This window comes from Pristiophorus japonicus, chromosome 19 (genome assembly GCF_044704955.1).
Source record: "Pristiophorus japonicus isolate sPriJap1 chromosome 19, sPriJap1.hap1, whole genome shotgun sequence".
Classification (NCBI taxonomy): Eukaryota; Metazoa; Chordata; class Chondrichthyes; family Pristiophoridae; genus Pristiophorus; species Pristiophorus japonicus.
In genome coordinates this window covers 21,918,178-21,944,481 of record NC_091995.1, presented here as the reverse complement: position 1 = coordinate 21,944,481, position 26,304 = coordinate 21,918,178, and the positions used below count along the sequence as shown (strand labels likewise).

The following is a 26,304-nucleotide window of genomic DNA, read 5'->3' as shown; positions in this document are numbered from 1 at the left end:
ATGCTGTTGGGGAGGAGTTAAACTAATATGGCAGGGAGACAGAGGGAAACAAAAAGGAGGCAAAAGCAAAAGACAGAAAGGAGATGAGGAAAAGTGGAGGGCAGAGATACCCAAGGCAAAGAACAAAAAGGGCCACTGTACAGCAAAATTCTAAAAGGACAAAGGGTGTTAAAAAAAAAAAACAAGCCTGAAGGCTTTGTGTCTTAATGCAAGGAGTATCCGCAATAAGGTGGATGAATTAACTGTGCAAATAGAAGTTAACAAATATGATATGATTGGGATTACGGAGACGTGGCTCCAGGATGATCAGGGTGGGAACTCAACATCCAGGGGTATTCAACATTCAGGAAGGATAGAATAAAAGGAAAAGGAGGTGGGGTAGCATTGCTGGTTAAAGAGGAGATTAATGCAATAGCTAGGAAAGACAGCTTGGATGATGTGGAATCTATATGGGTAGAGCTGCAGAACACCAAAGGGCAAAAAACGTTAGTGAGAGTTGTGTACAGACCTCCAAACAGTAGTAGTGATGTTGGGGAGGGCATCAAACAGGAAATTAGGGGTGCATGCAATAAAGGTGCAGCAGTTATAATGGGTGACTTTAATATGCACATAGATTGGGCTAGCCAAACTGGAAGTTTCTATTACTAGGGGAATCAAGGGGTATGGTGAGAAAGCAGGAATGGGGTACTGAAGTTGCATGTTCAGCCATGAACTCATTGAATGGTAGTGCAGGCTAGAAGGGCCGAATGGCCTACTCCTGCACCTATTTTCTATGTTTCTATGTTTCTAAGCAATACGGTGGAGGAGGATTTCCTGGAGTGCATAAGGGATGGTTTTCTAGACCAATATGTCGAGGAACCAACTAGGGGGGAGGCCATCTTAGACTGGGTGTTGTGTAATGAGAGAGGATTAATTAGCAATCTCATTGTGCGAGGCCCCTTGGGTAAGAGTGACCATAATATGGTGGAATTCTGCATTAGGATGGAGAATGAAACAGTTAATTCAGAGACCATGGTCCAGAACTTAAAGAAGGGTAACTTTGAAGGTATGAGGCGTGAATTGGCTAGGATAGATTGGCGAATTATACTGAAGGGATTGACTGTGGATGGGCAATGGCAGACATTTAGAGACCGCATGGATGAACTACAACAATTGTACATTCCTGTCTGGCGTAAAAATAAAAAAGGGAAGGTGGCTCAACCGTGGCTATCAAGGGAAATCAGGGATAGTATTAAAGCCAAGGAAGTGGCATACAAATTGGCCAGAAATAGCAGCGAACCCGGGGACTGGGAGAAATTTAGAACTCAGCAGAGGAGGACAAAGGGTTTGATTAGGGCAGGGAAAATGGAGTACGAGAAGAAGCTTGCAGGGAACATTAAGGCGGATTGCAAAAGTTTCTATCGATATGTAAAGAGAAAAAGGTTAGTAAAGACAAACGTAGGTCCCCTGCAGTCAGAATCAGGGGAAGTTATAACGGGGAACAAAGAAATGGCAGACCAATTGAACAAGTACTTTGGTTCAGTATTCACTAAGGAGGACACAAACAACCTTCCGGATAGAAAAGGGGTCAGAGGGTCTAGTAAGGAGGAGGAACTGAGGGAAATCCTTATTAGTCGGGAAATGGTGTTGGGGAAATTGATGGGATTGAAGGCCGATAAATCCCCAGGGCCTGATGGACTGCATCCCAGAGTACTTAAAGAGGTGGCCTTGGAAATAGCGGATGCATTGACAGTCATTTTGCAACATTCCATTGACTCTGGATCAGTTCCTATCGAGTGGAGGGTAGCCAATGTAACCCCACTTTTTAAAAAAAGGAGGGAGAGAGAAAACAGGGAATTATAGACCGGTCAGCCTGACCTCAGTAGTGGGTAAAATGATGGAATCAATTATTAAGGATGTCATAGCAGCGCATTTGGAAAAAGGTGACATGATAGGTCCAAGTCAGCATGGATTTGTGAAAGGGAAATCATGCTTGACAAATCTTCTGGAATTTTTTGAGGATGTTTCCAGTAGAGTGGACGAGGGAGAACCAGTTGATGTGGTATATTTGGACTTTCAGAAGGCTTTCGACAAGGTCCCACACAAGAGATTAATGTGCAAAGTTAAAGCACATGGGATTGGGGGTAGTGTGCTGACGTGGATTGAGAACTGGTTGTCAGACAGGAAGCAAAGAGTAGGAGTAAATGGGTACTTTTCAGAATGGCAGGCAGTGACTAGTGGGGTACAGCAAGGTTCTGTGCTGGGGCCCCAGCTGTTTACATTGTACATTAATGATTTAGACGAGGGGATAAATGTAGTATCTCCAAATTTGCGGATGACACTAAGTTGGGTGGCAGTGTGAGCTGCAAGGAGGATGCTATGAGGCTGCAGAGTGACTTGGATAGGTTAGGTGAGTGGGCAAATGCATGGCAGATGAAGTATAATGTGGATAAATGTGAGGTTATCCACTTTGGTGGTAAAAACAGAGAGACAGACTATTATCTGAATGGTGACAGATTAGGAAAAGGGGAGGTGCAACGAGACCTGGATGTCATGGTACATCAGTCATTGAAGGTTGGCATGCAGGTACAGCAGGCGGTTAAGAAAGCAAATGGCATGTTGGCCTTCATAGCGAGGGGATTTGAGTACAGGGGCAGGGAGGTGTTACTACAGTTGTACAGGGCCTTGGTGAAGCCACACCTGGAGTATTGTGTACAGTTTTGGTCTCCTAACTTGAGGAAGGACATTCTTGCTATTGAGGGAGTGCAGCGAAGATTCACCAGACTGATTCCCGGGATGGTGGGACTGACCTATCAAGAAAGACTGGATCAACTGGGCTTGTATTCACTAGAGTTCAGAAGAATGAGAGGGGACCTCATAGAAACGTTTAAAATTGTGACGGGTTTAGACAGGTTAGATGCAGGAAGAATGTTTCCAATGTTGGGGAAGTTCAGAACCAGGGGTCACAGTCTAAGGATAAGGGGTAAGCCATTTAGGACCGAGATGAGGAGAAACTTCTTCACCCAGAGAGTGGTGAACCTGTGGAATTCTCTACCACAGAAAGTTGTTGAGGCCAATTCACTAAATATATTCAAAAGGGAGTTAGATGAAGTCCTTACTACTCGGGGGATCAAGGGGTATGGCGAGAAAGCAGGAATGGGGTACTGAAGTTGCATGTTCAGCCATGAACTCATTGAATGGCGGTGCAGGCTAGAAGGGCCGAATGGCCTACTCCTGCACCTATTTTCTACGTTTCTATGAACCAGGGTTGGTGGAGTGAGGGATATACGGATATACTGGGCCATGAGGTTACAGATTGTGGTGGAATACAATTCTGCTGCTGATGGCGCCCAGCACCTCATGGATGCCCAGTTTTGAGCTGTAGATCTGTTCTAAATCTATCCCATTTATCACGGTGGTGGTGCCACACAACACGATGGAGGTTGTCCTCAGTGCGAAGGTGAGATTTTGTCTCCACAAGGACTGTGCGGTGGTCACTGCTATCACTACTGTCATGGACAGATGTATCTGCGACAGGTAGGTTGGTGAGGATGAGGTCAAGTAGGTTTTTCCCTCGTGTTGGTTCTCTCACCACCTGCTGCAGGCCCAGTCTGGCAGCTATGTCCTTCAGGACTCGGCCAGCTCGGTCAGTAGTGGTGCTACCGAGCCACTCTTGGTGATGGGCATTGAAGTCCCCCACCCAGAGTACATTCTGTGCCCTTGCTACTCTCAGTGCTTCTTCCAAGTGGTGTTGAACATGGAGGAGTACTGATTCATCAGCTGAGGGAGGGCGGTAGGTGGTGATCAGCAGGAGGTTTCCTTGCCCATGCTTGACCTGAAGCCATGAGACTTCATGGGGTCCGGAGTCAATGTTGAGGACTCCCAGGGCCACTCCCTCCCTCCCGTATACCACTGTGCTGCCACCCCTGGTGTGTTTGCCTGCCGGTGGGACAGGACATACCCAGGGATGGTGATGGAGGAGTTTGGGACATTGGCTGAAAGGTATGATTCTGTGAGTATGACTATGTCAGGCTGTTGCTTGACGAGTCTGTGGGACAGCTCTCCCAATTTTGTCACAAGTCCCCAGATGTTGGTCAGGAGGACTTTGCAGGGTCGACTGGGCTGTGTGAGCTGTTGTCGTGTCTGTCGCTGGTGCTGAGGTCGATACCGGGTGGCTCGCTGGGCCATTTCAGAGGGCAGTTAAATGTCAACCACATTGCTGTGGGTCTGGAGTCACATATAGGCCAGACCGGGTAAGGACGGCAGATTTCCTTCCCTGAAGGCCATTAGTGAACGTATTTGAGCACAAAAATCTAGGCTGACACTCCCAGTGCAGTGCTAAGGGAGTGCTGCACTGTCAGAGGTGCCGTCTTTCGGATGAGACGTTAAACCGAGGCCCCGTCTGCTCTCTCGGGTCAATGTAAAAGATCCCATGGCACTATTTCGAAGAAGAGCAGGGGAGTTACCCCCGTGTCCTGGGCCAATATTTATTTCCTCAATCAACATAACAAAAAACAAATTATTTGGTCATTATAATATTGCTGTTTGTGGGAGCTTGCTGTGCACGAATTGGCTGCCACGTTTCCCACACTGCAACAGTGACCATGCTCCAAAAAGTACTTCATTGGCTGTAAAGTGCTTTGAGACGTCCGGTGGCCGTGCAAGGTGCTATCGAAATCCACGTCTTTCTTGCTCTAATTCCACAACTTGTTGCGTTCCGGTTTATTCAGTGTATTAACTCTAGGCTTTGACGTGCCGAGTCTAATGAGCTGCTTTTTATTTCTTTGTTTCTCCCCCCTCCCCTGCACAGATTGATGGAGTTGGACTGACGGCGGGGCGAGGCGAGGCGAGCAGCACGAGGACGGGGCGAGAATGCTGCGGCGGTGCAACCTGATTGTCTGGGGGGTGCTGCTCTTCATCGCCTGGAACCTGCTGCTGCTCTTCTTCCTGCTGGGCCGTCCGCCGGCGGGGATGGGCGGGGGGGGCAGCCTGGACCCCGAGCAGCTGACCCGCGAGGTGGTCAGGGTGGCCGAGGAGGTGGAGCTGGAGCTGGAGGACCAGAAGAAGCTGCTGCAGCAGATCCAGCGGCATCGGGGGCTGTGGCAGCGGGGCAGGAAGCAGCAGACCCCGCCGCCGCCCAGGCTGGGGGGCACGGCCTCGGCCCCCGGCAGCCACTCCGCCGCCGCCCAGGTCAAGGATGTGGTTCTCCCCGTGCTGGTGATCGGCTGCGACCGCCCCACCATCCGCCGCTGCCTGGACAAGCTGCTCTCCTACCGCCCGTCCAAAGAGCTCTTCCCCATCCTGGTGAGCCAGGACTGCGGCCACGAGGAGACGGCCCGGGTCATCGCCTCCTACGGCGACCAGGTGCTGCACCTGCGCCAGCCCGACCTCTCCGAGCCCCGGGTGGCCCCCGAGCACCGCAAGTTCCGGGGCTACTACAAGATCTCCCGCCACTACCGCTGGGCCCTCAACCAGGTCTTCCGGGCCCGCCGCTACCAGGCGGCCGTGGTGGTGGAGGATGACCTGGAGGTGGCGCCTGACTTCTTCGAGTACTTCCGGGCCCTGCTGCCCCTGCTGCTGGACGACCCCACCCTCTGGTGCGCCTCGGCCTGGAACGACAACGGCAAGGAGCAGATGGTGGACGCGGCCAGCGAGCCCGAGGCCCTGTACCGCACCGACTTCTTCCCCGGCCTGGGCTGGATGCTGCTGCGCTCCACCTGGGAGGAGCTGGAGCCCAAGTGGCCGGCCGCCTTCTGGGACGACTGGATGCGCAGCCCGGCCCAGCGGCGGGGCCGGGCCTGCGTGCGGCCCGAGGTCTCCCGCACCGTCACCTTCGGCCGCAAGGGGGTCAGCAACGGCCAGTTCTTCGACCAGCACCTGCGCTTCATCAAGCTGAGCCAGCGCTTTGTGCCCTTCGCCAGCCTCGACCTGTCCTACCTGCGGCGCGAACGCTACGACGTGGACTTCCCCCGGCGTGTCTACGCCGCGCCGGCCCTGCGGGTGGAGGAGCTGCAGCGCAACGAGCGGCCGGAGCTGGGCCGGGTCCGCGTCCAGTACTCCACCCGGGACACCTTCAAGGCCTTCGCCCGGGCCCTGGGCGCCATGGACGATCTCAAGTCGGGCGTGCCCCGGGCCGGCTACCGCGGCGTGGTCACCTTCATGTTCCGCGGGCGCCGGGTCTACCTGGCGCCCCCCAAGGACTGGAGCGGCTACGACCCCGCCTGGAGTTAGCGCCCCCCCCCCCCCCCCCCCCCGGCTTTCCTCCTTTCCTTCTGCCTCTTGTGCCCTTTTGAAGATTTGACGGTGGTTCTTTTTTTTAAAACCAAGGCCCCACCGCACCGGAGAGCAGACCAAGTGGGAATCGTTGGTGGAAAGATTGCTGGATAACCGTTCGAGACGGTGAAGTCTCTCTCGCCCGCCACCCCCTCCCCAGTTGACTCCAAATACTCCAATCGCAGTAGAACGAATTCGACTGAAGTAGGTTCGGACTGACATCCTGCACTGGAGGGGCAGGGGATGGGGGTGGGGTGGTGCGGGGGCCCACTGAGCGGCAAAAAACTAAAATGAGAGTCTTACTTGTCCAACATGGCTGTGGGGTTGCAGGGTTGGTCTGATGGACACTGTGGGGTTGGGTTTGATGGGACAGCAGACACTGTGGGGTTGGGTTTGATGGGACAGCAGACACTGTGGGGTTGGGTTTGATGGGACAGCAGACACTGTCAGGTTGGGTTTGATGGGACAGCAGACACTGGGGTTGGGTTTGATGGGACAGGAGACACTGTCAGGTTGGGTTTGATGGGACAGGAGACACTGTCAGGTTGGGTTTGATGGGACAGGAGACACTATCAGGTTGGGTTTGATGGGACAGGAGACACTGTCAGGTTGGGTTTGATGGGACAGCAGACACTGTCAGGTTGGGTTTGATGGGACAGGAGACACTGTCAGGTTGGGTTTGATGGGACAGGAGACACTGGGGTTGGGTTTGATGGGACAGGAGACACTGGGGTTGGGTTTGATGGGACAGGAGACACTGTCAGGTTGGCTTTGATGGGACAGGAGACACTTGGGTTGGGTTTGATGGGACAGGAGACACTGTCAGGTTGGGTTTGATGAGACAGGAAACACTGGGGTTGGGTTTGATGGGACAGGAGACACTGTCAGGTTGCGTTTGATGGGACAGGAGACACTGTCAGGTTGGGTTTGATGGGACAGGAGACACTGGGGTTGGGTTTGATGGGACAGGAGACACTGTCAGGTTGGGTTTGATGAGACAGGAGACACTGGGGTTGGGTTTGATGGGACAGGAGACACTGTCAGGTTGGGTTTGATGAGACAGGAGACACTGTCAGGTTGGGTTTGATGGGACAGGAGACACTTGGGTTGGGTTTGATGGGACAGGAGACACTGTCAGGTTGGCTTTGATGGGACAGGAGACACTTGGGTTGGGTTTGATGGGACAGGAGACACTGTCAGGTTGGGTTTGATGAGACAGGAAACACTGGGGTTGGGTTTGATGGGACAGGAGACACTGTCAGGTTGCGTTTGATGGGACAGGAGACACTGTCAGGTTGGGTTTGATGGGACAGGAGACACTGGGGTTGGGTTTGATGGGACAGGAGACACTGTCAGGTTGGGTTTGATGGGACAGGAGACACTGGGGTTGGGTTTGATGGGACAGGAGACACTGTCAGGTTGGGTTTGATGGGACAGGAGACACTGGGGTTGGGTTTGATGGGACAGGAGACACTGTCAGGTTGGGTTTGATGGGACAGGAGACACTGGGGTTGGGTTTAGATCTGACAGTGTGGGGTCAGTGGTGGACTTGGTCTGATTGGCTGCGGGTTTGAACGTCTCCGCCACCCCCATCCTGAATTACTCCCCGCGTCCGCCTCCCCCTATCCCTGCCGCATGGCTGGCGTGGAAGGGGAATGGTATCCGAGTGAGACGGAGCTTCTCGCTCCCCTGTTATGTTAACGGGTATGACTGGAGTGACTGAGCGGTGGGCGAATGGCGTGGGCAGACTCTGAGAGCCGACGGCAGATTGAGAAATCGTCTGCGAGAGCCATTCCACCGAAGAAGTGGCTGAATTTCCTCCGTGCCGGTACAGTGGGCGTTAAACGGTGTCTAAATGCACAATTACATCCTGGCATAGCCCCGGGGGGGGGGGGGGGGGGGGTGTTGAGTGGGGTTGGAAGGGGGATGTTGGACTACTTTGCTAAAATGCTTTAAACAGCGCGGTAGATTCTTGCCTTTCCTGGGCGGCGAAGGAAACTCTGATGTGGGGAGGGGAGAGCCCCATTTTCCTGGCATTCATTCCCCTCTGACAGATTTCTCCCTACTCTGCGCTCAACCCAGGCACTTGCTCACTGCCCAGGGAGAGGGTAAAGATGGAAATCTGTCCACTCTGAGGCTAGCTTAAAGGAAGAGGGTAAGTGCAAGGTGGCGGGGGCAGCACTTACTTATTCTAAGGAATTTAACACCATTCCCCACTGCCCCCCCAGTTTAAATCATAGTAATGTGTCCCTGTCCCTCTTATCAGAGGAAGAGCTTACTTCACAGTCACTGCCCCCGCTCCAATTCTGAAACAGTCTTTCAGTAAGGGAGTTTACTGAGAGGCTCACTGTGTATTGTGGGGTGTGGGTGCATGGTGGTGGGGGCGAATGCTTCAGCAGTGCGGTGAGCACCTTATTGGAGAACCGTGGGCGCACTGTGTGTAACTCGATGCCCGTTAATGTGAATGAAATGGAAACAGAAGGCAACAGACCCAATGTGAAGGGTCTCTGGGTAGTGGGGGCCAACTGATCCTACCTTCGTCCGTGTTGCAGGGTGATTGAAGCTCGCTACGATTTTTATTTTTATTTCACATATATATTTATATATATATATTTCAGCAAAGCTGGGATCAGAGCCAAAGTAACGATCCCCGTCCTGCCCTCTGGTGTGAAGGTTCTGCCAGGACAAGGAGCCATTTACTATTCGCTATCCTCCGATTGTAATATATATATTTTCTTTTCATGAGGTGGGGAGAAATACTGGAAATCAATCCCAAAACAGGGAGTGCACCATAGGTCAGTGAGCATCAAGTAGTGAGAGCGTTTCCCCCACATACACCACCTGTGAATTTCCAGCATTTTCTTTCAGTATTTTTTTTTGTTAATTTGTCCATTTGAAAGTTAAAAGTTCTCCAGCCCTCTCCCCAAAAGACTTGCCTCTTTCCTTTACTGTATCTGAGTGGGAGGGGGGAGGAGAGAAGGTGGGGGGGGATTGCATCAGTTGTAAATAAATTTAAATATACATCTATATCTTCCACTGGAACTGTTTCTAAACCTGGGACATTTGTACAACGTGACTCTCTTTTGGTTTTCGCTCTCAAATCAAGCTCGCTCGGATCTCATTAAACACCGATGTTTGTATGTTTTACATCAATCCCCTCTGGGTTTAAATGGAACCCTTTTTCTGTGGAGTTGGGAGTTCTGCTAAAAGGTAGAATACATCAAATAAAGGGAGGGTTGTGGAAGAACCATGATATATTTTTTTTGCTAGGTATTGGGAAGTGTGTCTGAGGTTCCGAGGTGATTGGGGCTTGGGCGGAGTGGGCATGTGTGCGTGGGTAGGAGTGTGTATGTGGGTAGGTAGGTGTGTATGTATGTGTGTGGGAGTGTGTGTGTGTGTGTGTGTGTGCGGGTGGGTGGGTGAGTGAGTGAGTGTAGGTAGATGTAAGTGTGTGGGTGGGTAGGTAGGTGTGTGTGTGCGGGTGGGTGCGTGTGTGTGTGGGTAGGAGTGAGTGGGTGTGGGTAAGTGGGGTGGGTGGGTGTGGGGGTGAGTACGTGCTTGTGTGGGGGTGAGTGTGTGGATGGGTGGGTGTGTTGGGGTGGGTGTGGATGGGTGCATTGGGATGGGTGTAGGTGTGTGTGGGAGTGTGTGCGCATGGATAGGTGGGGTGGGTGTGTGTGTGTAGGTATGTAGGTGGGTGAAGAAGAGGTTTACTCGGGTTAGGAGACTGGCAGGAATTTACAGATCGCAGACATTATTGAGCCAATTAATTTTTTTTTGAAGACACTGGTCCAAGATTTTTTTGCGATGGGTGTGGGGGCGGTGATGGGGGTAATTTTCCTCATAACGCAACTATGTCGAGGGCACCATTCTCCGTCCCTCCAGGACTACACTGGAGGTTCCAGGAATTAAAGGTTTGACTTCCTGGGACACTGCAGTGAGCAAAACGCCGGGGGGTGGGTGGGGGAGGAATCCGACAAATAAATGTATTTTCAAATGTGATGGGTGGGGGGGTGAGCTATTAACTGGCCTTAGCATCCCAGGGTTAGAGAGGGTATGAATCAGCCTGACTATCCCCACTCCTGATGACCACTGCTGGAAAGTGTGTGTGGGAGGGTGAGGCCTTGCAAGGTTGAATATCCCGCTAGCCTGGGCTTGTCGATGCAGAGCCGGGGTGGGCAAGAGTCAGCACCCGTGGCGTCCGTGCTTGCAGGAGTGCTGAGGGGGGTGGGGGGGGGGGAACAATGTGGCCTTGGTGATTATTACATGGGAATTTGCACCACCTCTGTGGTGGGGGAGTGAGTGACCACAGGCGAATAGTCAAAGAGCAGACTCGCAAAGCCTGTCTTGATGTTCATCTTTTAAAAAAAAAAATTCCACGCAGAAGAAGAACAAGACAACACACTGCCTTTGTACAGGAGAAGCTTTTTAATATAGAGTCCTTTATTCGGGGGAACAATTGCAGAGCAGGATGCAGGAACCATGTCTGATGCAAGTGATGCCCGGGGCAGTCACACCCTCTCTGCCACAGTGTTGTTTAATGCTGGTGGTGCCGAGATCAGTATCTTAGAAAGCGACCAGAATTAGGCTGCAGCTTCCCGCTCCAGCGGGGGTTTGGACAAACTTCTGATCAGATTGCGTCCCGTACAATCGTTCCCCTCGACACTTCGCTCAGCTCCGTAAAAATGACTTGAAGTAAGGTGACCGATACTAAAGAGACTGAAGGGATGTGTGTCCCTGGCACTTTTCCCATCTTTATACAAGTTATCTCTGCAGAAGATGCTGGGGTGGCTGGTGATTTGTTTTATTTTCTGTCCCTCTATTTTGTTACTTGTGTGACTTTTTTTGAAAATGAAATAAAAACAGTTCTTGCTTTGTTACTTTTTTTTTTGCACGGTTTTTGGAACAAATATAAGTGCTACTGCAAGCCACACATATGAAAATATTGGGACACTGATGCGAGTTAGGACACGGGTTGCCAAGTTTTGGATGACGTAGGGTAGAATGTGGGAGGCCAGCCAGCAGTGCGTTGGTCAAAGAGGTAGGTTTTAAGAAGCGTCTTAAAGGAAGAGAGAGAGAGACAGAAAAGCTTAGGGAGGGAATTCCAGCACTTGGGGCCCAGGCAGCTGAAGGCACACCCACCAATAGTGGGGCAAAGGAAATTGGAGATGCTCAAGAGGCCAGAATTGGAGGTATGCAGAGTTCTGGTAAGGTTAGAGGAGATTATAGATATAGGGAAGGAAAGACCCTGGAGGGATTTGCATATGAGGATTTTAAATAATAACTTCACTAACAACCCAAAGTGCTTCACAGGAGTATTATGAGATAAAACCATTGACACTGAGTCACATAAGGAGCAATTAGCTCAGGAGACCAAAAGCTTGGTCAAAGAGGTAGGTTTTAAGGAGCGTCTTGAAAGCATAGAGGCGAGGTTTTGGCAGGGAATTCCGGAGCATAGGACCTAGGCAACAGAAGACACGGCCACCGAAGGTTGAGTGATTATAATCAGGGATGCTCAAGAGGGCAGAATTAGAGGAGCGCAGAGATCTTGTGGAAGAGTGGTTGTGAGGCTGAAGGAGATTAGAGATAGGGAGGGGCGAGGGCATGGAGGGATTTGAAAACAAGGATGAGAATTTTGAAGTTGAGGCGTTACTTAACTAGGAGTCAATGTAGGTCAGTAAGCACAGGGGGTGATGGGTGATCAGGACTTGGTGCGAGTTAGCACACGGGCTGCTGAGTTTTGGATGACCTCTAGTTTACGTAGGGTAGAATGTGGGAGGCCAGCCAGCAGTGCGTTGGAACAGTCAAGTCTGGAGTTAACAAAGGCATGGCTGAGGCAAGGGCAGCGAATGGGCAATGTTGGAGGTGGAAGTAGGCGGTTTTAGTTATGCTGCGGCTATGTGGTCGAAAGCTCATTTCAGGGTCAAATATGACACCAAGGGTGCGAACTATGTGGTTCAGCCTCAGACAGGAGTTGGGGCGAGGGATGGAGTCAGGGGCTAGGGAATGGAGTTTGTGGTGGGGACTGAAAACAATGGCTTCAGTCTTCCCAATATTCAACTGGAGAAAATTTCTGCTCATCCAAGACTGGATGTCGAACAAGCAGTCTGACAATTTAGAAATTGTGGAGGGGTCGAGAGAAGTGGTAGTGAGGTAGAGCTGGGTGGCATCAGCGTACACGTGGAAACTGATGCTGTGTTTTCAGGTGATGTCGCCAAGGGGCAACGTATAGATGAGAAATAGGAGGGGGCCCAGGATAGATCCTTGGGGACACCAGAGCTAATGATGCAGGAGTGAGAAGAGATGCCATTGGAGGAGATTTTTTTTGGCTACATTAGATAGAGAAGAATGGAACCAGGTGAGTGCAGTCACACCCAGCTGGATGATGGTGGAGAGGTGTTGCAGAAGGATAGAGTGGTCACTCGTGTCAAAGGCTGCAGACAGGTCAAGGAGGGATAGTTTGCCTTTGTCACAGTCACAGAGGATGTAATTTGTGACTGATGAGAGCTGTTTCAGTACTGTAGGGATTCAAACATGGCATTGCGGGAACGATGGGAATGGATTTGGGAGGCGACAGCATGTTCAAGGACTTTGGAGAGGAAGGGGAGGTTGGAGATGGGGCAGTAGTTTGCAAGGACTGGAGAGAACAAGAATTTTAAATGAGGTGAGGGGTGGAATAAGATGAAATGCTCAAAGGAAGAAAAGGTGACGGAGCAGTAGGGGGACAGACCAAGGTGTGATTTGGTGGTGTGAGCCACACTGCCACCATGGCGATTTGAGCAGGGCAAGTGGTAGAAGATATAGCCAGGCGGGGAAGCTTCACTTAAGGGTAACGGTCATCACCCCTAAAACAAGTTTCCGTCAGGGCCATGATGTCGCGTCATCATCCACGATAAGCTGGAGGGACTTTCTGGAGGGAGATGTGGAGAGGGTCGGTGATGGCTGCCCCACTGCCAGCGTCCACAGGGTCAGCGCTAGGGGAGGGGGGGTGAGTTAGATGGGGGAGGAAATTGGCAAGATTAGCCCCCAGTGGGCGCACTGGGCGGGAAGGTCGGCTGCTGCTCGTAAGGAGGCAGCAACGATTGCCTCGATGGGCCCTTTGTAGGATGCCCAGAGAGGGAAGCTGTCAGCTTATCGAGGAGTCAAGCCTGGGACGGCAGCAGGAGAGTAGGAAGATCGCAGGGTAATGATGGGGTAGGGATTTGGGAGAGCAGAGTATCCGAGAGAGGAGAGATGAAAGGAGGCATGAAGACAGGGGAGAGTGGCCAGGGAGGGATAGAGAGGATAGGGGTGTTGAAAACTCAGCTTGGGATTGAAGAGGACACTGAGGTTGCAAGTGCTGAGATGGGGTCAGTGGCGAGGAAGCAGAGTTTGTCTTGGGGCTGACGACAATAGCTTCGCTCTTCATCATGTTTAGCTGGAGGAAGTTAATATTAATTCAAGAAGGTTGAACATCAAGCCTGATAGCAGAGAGGCGGTGGGGGAGTTGAGATAGGTGGTGGAGAGGTAGAGCTGGGCGTCATCAGCATGCAGACAGAACCTGATCCCGTATCTGCAGAACATACGAAGAATGGTGGACATATCTACCATTCCATCCAGCCTGGTCAATATAACGTTGATGTCTTGTGCATCACAATATATGCCCTCCCCACCACACCCAGGAGATAGGTGATCCCCGCTTCATAAATCTCATCCTGTATTATGGACTCTGGAAGTTTACTCACAACCGAGGTAAGACTAACTGGACTATCATTTCCTCACTGATACCCTTCCTTGGCCAAGGATAAAACATTTGCCACCATTGTTGCCGAGAAGCAGCATGTCGATGAGCAATAGAAGGGGCGGGGCAGGGGGACCCCAGAGCCAGCGGTGCAGGAAGAGAGGCCGTTGCAGATGATTCTCTGCCTACTGATTAGGATGGGAATGGCACCAGGCGAGTGCAGTCCCACCTGGCTGGCTGACAACAAGAATGAAGGTACGGTTATGGGAACACAAGTCTCAGAGAAAGCCCAGAAACTAACACAGAACAGAACATGAGAAAGGCAAGGTCAGTGAAGGGTTAACATTGGCACAGGTGGGATTGAAGATTGAAAGGAGAAGCACCCAAGGGTGCCACAACCTTTGACGGATCATTTCTCTTTCGGGTGCTCATTGGCCTGGTGTGTCGCTCCAGCGTTTCGGTGGGATGAAAGGGAAGAGGGCGAGGGTCGAGTGCATGCCATGAGGAGCCAGTTAGGGCACCAACAGAGAGTCAGCAGTAAGCTGCTGATAGCTCAACACATTGCTGAAATAACGGTTCAGACCCAAAGATGCCAGAAAACAAGTGCAACTGAAATGCTAATCTCAGCATTGTAAATCACACAGGGTCAGCATCGCACTGAACACACATAGTGAGTGATGAGCTCAGAGATCCAGAAACCCTGGGCACTGGCTTATCGATTCCCTGAAATACAGCCATTATCAAAGGGTGGGGCAAAAAAAATGTGACCATTCACGTTGCAGTAAAAATTGATTCGATAAGAAACTGTCCTTTCCCCCTCTGGGACTAGATGGTGCAGTGGGTCACACACTGTCCTTCCCCCCTCTGGGACTGGGTGGTGCAGTGGGTCACACACTGTCCTTTGCCCCTCTGGGACTGGGTGGTGAGTGGGTCACACACTGTCCTTTTCCCCTCTGGGACTGGGTGGTGAGTGGGTCACACACTGTCCTTTTCCCCTCTGGGACTGGGTGGTACAGTGGGTCACACACTGTCCTTTCCCCCTCTGGGACTGGGTGATGCAGTGGGTCACACACTGTCCTTTTCCCCTCTGGGACTGGGTGATGCAGTGGGTCACACACTGTCCTTTCCCCCTCTGGGACTGGATGGTGCAGTGGGTCACACACTGTCCTTTCCCCCTCTGGGACTGGGTGATGCAGTGGGTCACACACTGTCCTTTTCCCCTCTGGGACTGGGTGGTGCAGTGGGTCACACACTGTCCTTTCCCCCTCTGGGACTGGGTGGTGCAGTGGGTCACACACTGTCCTTTCCCCCTCTGGGACTGGGTGGTGCAGTGGGTCACACACTGTCCTTTCCCCCTTGAGTATGTTTGTGTAAATCTGGTCTTTCTTGCCCCTATGGTGTTGTGCAGTGCGAGAGTCAAACATCACTAACTATTTGAGCAATCTGTTTACTATCAGAGTCAGACATCACTCCAGGCGCTCTGCAAGGAGAGGCTTTTATTTAGTCAGGTCATTTCTCCAGAAGGTTTTTGGAAAATGAGGATTGCTGAATCTAGGCCCGAGGCTCTGATGTACCGTGCGTCCCAGAGCACATCCAGCAAATCCTGCTTCGTCTCAAATACTTCAGCCCCAGGTCTCAATCGTAAGCTTCAGGCCAAAGCAGCCAAGGGCCGAAGGTGCAGGCCCGTAGTCAGGGTTGGGAGTCAGTCCCTCCCCGGCCTGTTGTTCAGGTGTGGCAGGGAGCTGTGCAACGGCAGTCTCCAATCGCAGGGCCCTCATGCGGACGTGGGGATCGCTGGCATCTCTGAAGATGCAACCCCGGCTCTCAGGCCCCGGCCCCCGGCCGATCGCGCTCCCTCAGGCCGTGTCACTGCGGCTCTTCTGGCAGGCTCTGCAAGCCGAGGGTGGCCTGCATCACTCGCTCCAGCTCTGCCTGCAGGGAGCGAACCTGTGGGATGTGGGGGTGGGAACAAAAATACAGGGTCAGCGAGGGTCGCCAAATCTGGTTGGACCTATTCCTGGAGGTGTCGTCACATCACCTCCGACCGCCCCTCCTCCTCACTCTCACCATTGGTCGCCTGGCACAATCATCATCGCCTTCCCCATCCAATCGGAAAGTGAATAGCCTCTTCATTACCTAACTGGATAATGTTGGCAGTCAAATGGCCCTTTGATAGAATGGTCTCCTAATCTGAGGAAGGACATTCTTGTTATTGAGGGAGTGCAGGTTCACCAGACTGATTCCTGGGATGGCAGGACTGACATGTGAAGAAAGACTGGATCGACTAGGCTGATATTCACTGGAATTTAGAAGAATGAGAGGGGATATCATAGAAACATATAAAATTCTGACGGAATTGGACAGGTTAGATGCAGGAAGAATGTTCCCGATGTTGGGGAAGTCCAGAACCAGGGGTCTAAGAATAAGGGGTAAGTCATCTAGGACCGAGATGAGGAGAAACTTTTTCACCCATAGAATTGTGAACCTGTGGAATTCTCCACCGCAGAAAGTTGTTGAGTCCAGTTCGTTGGATATATTCAAAAGTAAGTTAGATGTGGCCCTTACAGCTAAAGGGATCAAGGGGTATGGAGAGAAGGCAGGAGTGGGGTATTGAAGTTGCATGATCAGCCATGATCTCATTGAATGGTGGTGCAGGCTCAAAGGGCAGAATGGCCTTCTCTTGCACCTATTTTCTATGTTTCTATACAGCACAGAAGCAGGCCATTTGGCCCATCCTGCCTGTGTCAGCTCTTTTGCAGAACTATCCAATTAATCCCACTCCCCTGCCCTTTCCCCATATCCCTGTAAATAGAAACATAGAAAATAGGTGGAGTAGGCCATTCGGCCCTTCGAGCCTGCACCACCATTCAATAAGATCATGGGTGATCATTCTCTCAGTATCGTTTTCCTGCTTTCTCTCCATAGCCCTTGATACCTTTAGCCGTAAGGGCCATATCTAACTCCCTCTTGAATATATCCAATGAACTGGCATCAACAACTCTCTGCGGCAGGGAATTCCACAGGTTAACAACTCTCTGAGTGAAGAAGTTTCTCCTCATCTCGGTCCTAAATGGCCTACCCCTTATCCTAAGACTGTGTCCCCTGGTTCTGGACTTCCCCAACATCGGGAACATTCTTCCCGTCTAACCTGTCCAGTCCCGTCAGAAACTTATATGTTTCTATGAGATTCCCTCTCATCCTTCTAAACTCCAGTGTATAAAGGCCCAGTTGATGCAGTCTCTCCTCATATGTCAGTCCAGCCATCCTGGGAATCAGTCTGGTGAACCTTCGCTGCACTCCCTCAATAGCAAGAACGTCCTTCCTCAGATTAGGAGAACAAAACTGAACACAATATTCCAGGTGAGGCCTCACCAAGGCCCTGTACAACTGCAGTAAGACCTCCCTGCTCCTATACTCAAATCCCCTAGCTGTGAAGGCCAACATACCATTTGCCTTCTTCACCGCCTGCTGTACCTGCATGCCAACTTTCAATGACTGATGAACCGTGACACCCAGGTCTCGTTGCACCTCCCCTTTTCCTAATCTGCCGCCATTCAGATAATATTCTGCCTTCGTGTTTTTGCCCCCAAAGTGAATAACCTCACATTTATCCACATTATACTGCATCTGCCATGCATTTGCCCACTCACCTAACCTCTCTGCTTCCTGTCTGCCAACCAGTTCTCTATCCTTGTCAATACATTACCCCCAATACCATGTGCTTTGATTTTGCACACCAATCTCTTGTGTGGGACCTTGTCAAAAGCCTTTTGAAAGTCCAAATACACCACATCCACTGGTTCTCAATTTCCCTTTCATAAATCCATGCTGACTCGGTCCGATCCTGTCACTGCTTTCCAAATGGGCTGCTATTTCATCCTTAATGATTGATTCCAACATTTTCCCCACTACTGATGTCAGGCTAACCGATCTATAATTACGCGTTTTCTCTCTCCCTCCTTTTTAAAAAAGTGGTGTTACATTAGCTAACCTCCAGTCCATAGGAACTGATCCAGAGTCGATAGACAGTTGGAAAATGATCACCAATGCATCCACTATTTCTAGGGCCACTTCCTTAAGTACTCTTGGATGCAGACTATCAGGCCCTGGGGATTTATCGGCCTTCAATCCCATCAATTTCCCTAACATAATTTCCTGACTAATAGGATTGCCTTCCGTTCCTCCTTCTCACTAGACCCTCGGTCCCCTAGTACTTCCGGAAAGTTATTTGTGTCTTCCTTCGTGAAGACAGAACCAAAGTATTTGTTCAATTGGTCTGCCATTTCCTTGTTTTCATTTCAAATATTTATCCAATTCTCGTTTGAAAGATACTATTGAATCTGCTTCCACCGTCCTTTCAGACAGCGCATTGCACATCATAACAGCTTGCTGTGTAAAAATAAAAGATTCTCCATGTTGCCTCTGGTTCTTTTGCCGATCACCTTAAATCTTTGTCGCCCGGTTATCAACCTTTCTGGAAACAGTTATTTACACTCTCAAAACCCCTCATGATTTCGAACACCTCGATCAAATCTCCTCTCAAACTTCTCTGCTCCAAGGAGAACAATCCCAGTTTTTCCAGTCTATCCTTGTAACAGAAGTCCCTCGACCCCAACACCATTCTAGTAAACCTCCTCTGCACCCTCTCCAAGGCCTTGGCATCCTTCCTAAAGTGTGGTGCCCAGAATTGGCCAACAAAGTCCAGCTGAGGCCGAACCAGTGTTTTCCTTGAGCTTTTGCAGGTTACGAGCCCCATAAATACAACTGTAACTGGAAAAACTGCAGACACTGTTATCACACATCCGATATTTTTACAGCTAATAAACAAAAACGGTTCAAAGAATTAAAAAAAAATTTAAAACACACTTCTTGGGCGTGACCCCTCAGGACAGTAATGGACGGCAACGGCAGAAACGGCATCAGATTACACCGGGAGGCGAGGGAATTCCAGCGGAAGTGCGGTGGTGAGCCGCAGGGAGCAGGAATTTCCCAGGCTCCATCCCCGATCTCTGCTTATTCCAAACTCCCTCTGCACTTAGCTTCGGAGACAGAAGCAATAATCAGCTGGGGGGGGGGGGGGGGGGGGGATTTGCCTGCTCCAGTCCGACTCCTCCCTCCCTCTCGGAGAGAGTGGAACGCTGGAGGCTGGATTGGCAGTGATGCACCCCATGGTACAACATCCCACCGGGTTCAGCCACGGAAAGTGGCCTCTTGGGGCGAGGTACTGTCCACCCAGTATGTGTGTGTGTGGGGGGGGGGGGCCTAGGGGGCAAGAGAGGGGGCACCTTTGTGGGCGGTGAAGGGGGGCAAGTGAGGGAATCAAAATAACTCCGGCTTCACCGGATGCTTTGCCGATGGGCGGCACTCGAACCCACTGAGCTCCCTCCCCGATTGGATCGCAGACTGTCCTCAGCACCACCCCCCCACCGCTCCCCACACCGGCAGATTTGGTTTTGCTTGAACCCAGACGCAAGATATTCCGACGGGTTTTCGTGACGAGCCGAGGAGCACGTGTGGGCCGAGGAGCACGGCCTAACGTGGCTCTCATGGCATCGGCAGAGCTGCCAGCTCGGGGAACTGCACCGCCTGTCCACACTCGGGCCCACAGAGCCTTTAATCCTGCGAGCAGACACGCTTCCAGCAAGTGAGCAGGAAGGCCAATGGAATCTTGGCCTTTATTGCAAAGGGGATGGAGTATAAAAGCAGGGAAGTCTTGTTACAGCTATATACGGTATTGGTGAGGCCACACCTGGAATACTGCGTGCAGTTTTGGTTTCCATATTTACGAAAGGATATACTTGCTTTGGAGGCAGTTCAGAGAAGGTTCACTAGGTTGATTCTGGGGATGAGAGGATTGACTTATGAGGAAAGGTTGAGTAGGTTGGGCCTCTACTCATTGGAATTCAGAAGAATGACAGGTGATCTTATCGAAAAGTATAAGATTATGAGGGGGCTTGACAAGGTGGATGCAGAGAGGATGTTTCCACTGATGGGGGAGACTAGAACTAGAGGGCATAATCTTAGAATAAGGGGCCGCCCATTTAAAACAGAGATGAGGAGGAATTTCTTCTCTCAGAGGGTTGTAAATCTGTGGAATGCACTGCCTCAGAGAGCTGTGGAAGCTGGGACATTGAATAAATTGAAGACAGAAATAGACAGTTTCTTAACCGATAAGGGAGTAAAGGGTTATGGGGAGCGGGCGGGGAAGTGGACCTCAGTCCATGATCAGATCAGCCATGATCGTATTGAATGGCGGAGCAGGCTCGAGGGGCCGTATGGCCTACTCCTATTTCTTATGTTCTAATGAACAGACCTCGCCGCAAAGTGACGGTCGGGTCAAGGACGCACTGCCCTGCCCCCAGCCCACTCTAGGACTCACCTTCTGAGCGTCCTCCAGCCGGATCCTCTCCGGGACCTTCTCCTTGTAGCCGGGGACCCGCGTCCTGCCGAGGGCGGCGGAGAGCTGGGCCCGGACCCGTTGCTGCTTCACCGCCAGTTTCTCCAGCTCCTTGGCCCAGTCGATGGCGCCCTGTCGGGAACCCAGAGCGGAAAAGGTTAGCTGGGAACTCGGTGCTCGGCTCTCTCCCCTCCCTCACCCGCCCCTGTCGCTAACCGCACACCGCCGGGGGGGGGGGGAGGGAATACAAAACACAAGGCGACGTTAATAAAGTTTCAGAATGGGGGGAGGGAAGGTGAAGAAGGGAGTGGGTTAACGGAAGGAGGGAGTGCAGAGAGGGTGAGCGGAGGAAGTGGGGAGACAGAGCCTCTGAAACCTGAAACACACACGAGTTAGTATAACTTTAGCCACGGAGGAGCAAACGGAAGAAGGTTGTGAGAGAGAATTGAGGTCTTTTAAATGAAAGATGGGCCCTGCTTTACTGAATTGCTGTTTGAAAGTACCGTCGCAGACTCGATGGGCTGAATGGCCTCCAGCTGTGCAGTACTATTCTTGGATTCTATGATAATGAGCCTGCAATTGGCAAATGAATTTCAATCTCAGTAAGTGTGAGCTGTTGCATTTTGGTAGGGAGACTAAGGAGATCACATACTGCTTGGATAGTAAGTGACTAAATGGGATAGGGGAGCAAGGATACAGATACACAAATCATTAAAAGTAGCAACGCAGATTAATAAGGTCATAAAAAAAAGCAAACCAAACACTAGGGTTCATTTCTGGAGGGATAGAATTGAAAAGCAGAGAAGTTATGTTAAACTTGTATACACAACCTTGGTCAGACCACACTTGGGACTACTGTGAACAGTTCTGGTCTCCATATTATATATTGCCTCCATATAAGGGAAGGTCGTGTCTGATTAACTTGATTGAATTTTTCGAGGAGTTCACCAGGAGGGTCGATGAAGGCAGCATGTTTGATGAGGTGTATATAGATTTTAGCAACGTTTTTGATAAGGTCCCACATGGCAGACTGGTCACTAAAGTAAAAGCCCATGGGATCCAGGGCAAAGTGGCAAGTTGGATCCAAAATTGGCTCAGAGGCAGGCAACCAGTAACTAGTGGGGTACCGCAGGGATCAGTGCTGGGACCCCAACTATTTACAATCTATATTAACGACTTGGAAGAAAGGACCGAGTGTAACGTAGTCAAGTTTGCTGACGATACAAAGATGGGAGGAAAAGCAATGTGTGAGGAGGACACAAAAAATCTGCAAAAGGACATAGACAGGCTAAGTGAGTGGGCAAAAATCTGGCAGATGGAGTATAATGTTGGAAAGTGTGAGGTCATGCACTTTGACAGAAAAAAAATCCGAGTAAGTTATTATTTAAATGGAGAAAGATTGCAAAGTGCCGCAGTACAGCGGGACCTGGGGGTACTTGTGCATGAAACACAAAAGGATAGTATGCAGGTACAGCAAGTGATCAGGAAGGCTAATGAAATCTTGGCCTTTATTGCAAAGGGAATGGAGTATAAAAGCAGGGAAGTCTTGTTACAGCTATACAGGGTATTGTTGAGGCCACACCTGGAATACTGCGTGCAGTTTTGGTTTCCATATTTACGAAAGGATATACTTTCTTTGGAGGCAGTTCAGAGAAGGTTCACTAGATTGATTCCGGGGATGAGGGGGTTGACTTATGAGGAATGATTCAGTAGGTTGGGCCTTTACTCTTTGGAATTCAGAAGAATGAGAGGTGATCTTATCGAAACTTATAAGATTATGAGGGGGCTTGACAAGGTGGATGCAGAGAGGATGTTTCCACTGATGGGGGAGACTAGAACTAGAGGGCATGATCGTAGAATAAGGGGCCGTCCATTTAAAACTGAGATGAGGAGGAATTTCTTCTCTCAGAGGGTTGTAAATCTGTGGAATTCGCTGCCTCAGAGAGCTGTGGAAGCTGGGACATTGAATAAATTTAAGACAGAAATAGACAGTTTCTTAAACGATAAGGGGATAAGGGGTTATGGGGAGTGGGCGGGGAAGTGGAGCTGAGTTCATGATCAGATCAGCCATGATCGTAAATGGCAGAGCAGGCTCGAGGGGCCGTATGGCCCACTCCTGTTCCTATTTCTTATGATCTTAAAGGGTAATGGTTGATGGGTGTTTTTGTGACTGGAAGGCTGTTTCCAGTGCTGTTCCACAGGGCTCAGTACTAGGTCCCTTGCTTTTTGTGATATATATCAATGATCTAGACTTGAATAAGTTTGCAGTAGGTACTAAAATCGGCTGTGTGGTTGATAATGAAGAAAGCTGCAGACTGCAGGAAGATATCAATCAGCTGGTCAGGTGGGTAGAACAGCGGCAAATGGAATTTAATATAAAGAAGTGTGAGGTAATGCATCTGGGGAGGGCCAACAAGGCAAGGGAATACACATTAAATGGTAGGACACTGAGAAGTGTGGAGGAACAGAGGGACCTTGGAGTGCATGTCCACAGATCCCTGAAAGCAACAGTCCAGGTAGATAAGGTGGTTAAGAAGGTATACGGAATACTTGCCTTTATTAGCCGAGGCATAGAATACAAGAGCAGGGAGGTTATGCTTGAACTGTGTAAAAACATTGGTTAGACCACATCTGGTGTACTGCATGCAGTTCTGGTCACCGCATTACAGGAAGGACGTGATTGCACTAGAGAGGGTACAGAGGAGATTTACGAGGATATTGCTGGGAGTAGAGAATCTTAGCTATGAGGACAGATTGGCTAGGCTGGGTTAGTTTTCCTTGCAACAGAGGAAGTTGAGGAGGGGGGGGTCCTCATTGAGGCGTATAAAATTATGAAGGGCCTAGATAGAGTGGATAGAAAGGCCCTATTTCCCTCAGCAGAATGGTTAACAACTAGGGGGCATAAATTTAAAGTAATTGGCAGAAGGTTTAGAGGGGATTTGAGGGGAAATTTCTTCACGCAGAAGGTTGGTGGGGGTCTGGAACTCACTGCCTGAAAGGGTGGTAGAGGCAGAAACCCTCACCACATTTAAAAAGTACTTGGATGTGCTCTTAAAGTGTCGTAACCTCCAGGGCTACGGACCTAGACTAGACTTGGCCGGATAGCCTCCTGTTGGCCATCACGGACACAATGGCCTCCTTCCGTGCTGTAAACCTCTATGATTCCATGATTATAAAAAGGAGGCAAAAGAAATTTACTGGAATACCAGATCTGGAAAGATTCAACAGGCTGGGGCTCTTTGCTGCAGAAAGGAGGCCGAGGGATGACCTGATAGAGGTAAGATTATGAAAGGGTTTGATAGGGTAGACATAGAGAAGATGTTGCCACTTGTAGGGGGAGACCAGCATTAGGGGTCATAAATATAAGATAGTTGGCAATAAATCCAATGGGGAATTCAGGAGAAACCTCTTTACCCGGAGAGTGGTGAGAATGTGGAACTCACTACCACAGGGAGTGGTTGAGGCGAGTAGTATCGACACGTATAAGTGAAAGCTGGATAAACACATGAGAGATAAATGAATATGTTGATGAGGAGAGATGAAGTGGGGTGGGAGGAGACTCGTGTGGAGCATAAACACCGGCACAGACCAGTTGGGCCGAATGGCCCGTGTCTGTGCCGCAATATTCGATGTAATTCTATGAATTGTGATCAGGAAGCAGTGGCCCTCCGACAGGGGAATCGGGTGGGCATGCAGTCAGGGCATTGTGACCCCTCTCTCTCCTCGGGCCTCCAGTAGTAATGGGCAGTGAGCAGGGGCTAGGGGACTGACCTGCTCAGTGACGACCGGCAGCACCTCCCAAAGCCGCACCCTCTACCACCGAGAAGGACAAGGGCAGCAGGTGCATGGGAATACCACCACCTCCACGTTCCCCTCCAACTCACACACCATCCTGACGTGGAAATATATCGGCCGTTCCTTCATCATCGCTGGGTCACAATCCTGGAACTCCCTCCCTAACAGCAGCGTCTGAGCCCCTTCACCACACGGGACTGCAGCGGTTCAAGGCGGCGGCTCACCACCACCTTCTCAGGGCAATTAGGGATGGGCAATAAATGCCGGCCTTGCCAGCGATGGTCACATCCCGACTCCCGCCTACCTTGAGGAGCAGGTGCACCTGACAGTGTGGGTTGACGATGGCGATTGCGCAGCCCGCGGGGGCGCTCTGTCCAGGGGACAACAGCTCCACAGAGCCCGAGCGAGACAACGTCCCCAGAGGTCCGAGGAAGGAAGCCAGTTTGCGCCCCGCATCTGCGTCGCAGGATAGGTACACTGTGGGCAAACATACAGACAGGCGATTAATTCCAGAGACACAGAGATCCAGTGTCCAGGTGTTTATCTCCCAGTGTCTCCCACTACCCGGGTGTTTGTCTCCCAGTGTATCCCAATGCCCGGGTGTTTGTCTCCCAGCACCCAGCTGTTTATCTCCCAGTGCCCGGGTGTTTATCTCCCAGTGTCCGAGTGTTTTTCTCCCAGTGCCCGGGTGTTTATCTCCCAGTGCCCCGGGTGTTTATCTCCACCCCAGTGCCCCGGGTGTTTATCTCCACCCCAGTGCCCCGGGTGTTTATCTCCACCCCAGTACCCCGGGTGTTTATCTCCCAGTGCCCGGGTGTTTATCTCCCAGTGCCCGGGTGTTTATCTCCCAGTGCCCCGGGTGTTTATCTCCCAGTGCCCCGGGTGTTTATCTCCACCCCAGTGCCCCGGGTGTTTATCTCCACCCCAGTGCCCCGGGTGTTTATCTCCACCCCAGTGCCCCGGGTGTTTATCTCCACCCCAGTGCCCAGGCATTTATCTCCGATTATCTCCCAGTGCTCCGGGTGTTTCACTCCCAGTGACCCGGGTGTTTCTCTCCCAGTGCCCGGGTGTTTATCTTCCATTGTCTCCCAGTGCCCAGGCATTTATCTCCGATTATCTCCCAGTGCTCCAGGTGTTTCACTCCCACTGACCCGGGTGATTCTCTCCCGGTGTCTCCCAGTGTCCGGGTGTTTATCTTCCATTGTCTCCCAGTGCCCGGGTGTTTATCTTCCATTGTCTCCCAGTGTCCGGGTGTTTATCTTCCATTGTCTCCCAGTGCCCGGGTGTTTATCTCCGATTATCTCCCAGTGCTCCGGGTGTTTCACTCCCAGTGACCCGAGTGTTTCTCTCGCAGTGTCTCCCAGTGCCCGGGTGTTTATCTTCCATTGTCTTCCAGTGCCTGGGTGTTTATCCCTGTCTTTCCCAGTGTCCTGGGTATTTATCCCCCAGTGTCCCGGCTGTTTATCGCCCAGCATCCCGGCTGTTTATCCCCCAGTGACCCGGCTGTTTCTCTCCCAGTGCCCCGGGTGTTTATCGCCCAGTGCCCCGGGTGCTTCTCTCCCAGTGCCCCGGGTGCTTCTCGCCCAGTGCCCCGGCTGTTTTTCGCCCAGTGCCCCGGCTGTTTATCGCCCAGTGCCCCGGGTGTTTATCACCCAGTGCCCCGGGTGTTTATCGCCCAGTGACCCGGGTGTTTCTCTCCCAGTGCCCGGGTGTTTCTCTCCCAGTGCCCAGGTTTATCTCCCAGTGTCACGGGTGTTTATCTCCGTGCTTCCCAGTGCCCCGGGTGTTTATCGCCCAGTGACCCGGGTGTTTCTCTCCCAGTGCCCAGGTTTATCTCCCAGTGTCACGGGTGTTTATCTCAGTGGCCGGGTGTTTATCTCAGTGCTTCCCAGTGCCCCAGGTGTTTATCTCCCTGTGCCAGGGGTGCTTGTCTCCCAGTGCCCCGGGTGTTTATCTCCCAGTGCCCAGGTTTATCTCCCAGTGTCACGGGTGTTTATCTCAGTGATCGGGTGTTTATCTCCCAGTGCCCCGGGCGTTTAGCTCCCAGTGCCCCGGGCATTTAGCTCCCAGTGCCCCGGGCGGTTATCTCCCAGTGCCCCGGGCGGTTATCTCCCAGTGCCCCGGGCATTTATCTCCCAGT

General features: G+C 51.2%; 2 protein-coding genes across 8 annotated transcripts in view; one reads left to right on the top strand and one right to left on the bottom strand.

Annotated features, from left to right (window-relative positions):
* The window catches only part of mgat1b (alpha-1,3-mannosyl-glycoprotein 2-beta-N-acetylglucosaminyltransferase b), a 55,814-nt gene extending 47,684 nt beyond the window's left edge, over positions 1-8,130 (top strand). For 3 of the 7 annotated variants that reach the window (XM_070861381.1, XM_070861382.1, XM_070861383.1), the window contains one exon: positions 4,790-8,130. In XM_070861381.1, the coding sequence (XP_070717482.1) occupies positions 4,852-6,210 (1,359 nt within the window). In that variant the 5' untranslated portion in view covers positions 4,790-4,851 and the 3' untranslated portion in view covers positions 6,211-8,130. The remainder of the gene's footprint in view (positions 1-4,789) is intronic. The other 4 variants (XR_011587804.1, XR_011587806.1, XR_011587807.1 and 1 more) reach the window with 4 other exon arrangements.
* Positions 8,131-15,405: 7,275 nt separating this feature from the next.
* Positions 15,406-26,304, bottom strand: part of vars2 (valyl-tRNA synthetase 2, mitochondrial) — a 102,285-nt gene continuing 91,386 nt past the window's right edge. Inside the window, 3 exon segments of the mRNA XM_070861375.1 lie at positions 15,406-15,919; positions 20,352-20,501; positions 24,469-24,641. Coding sequence (XP_070717476.1) covers positions 15,839-15,919; positions 20,352-20,501; positions 24,469-24,641 — 404 coding nt within the window. The 3' untranslated portion in view covers positions 15,406-15,838.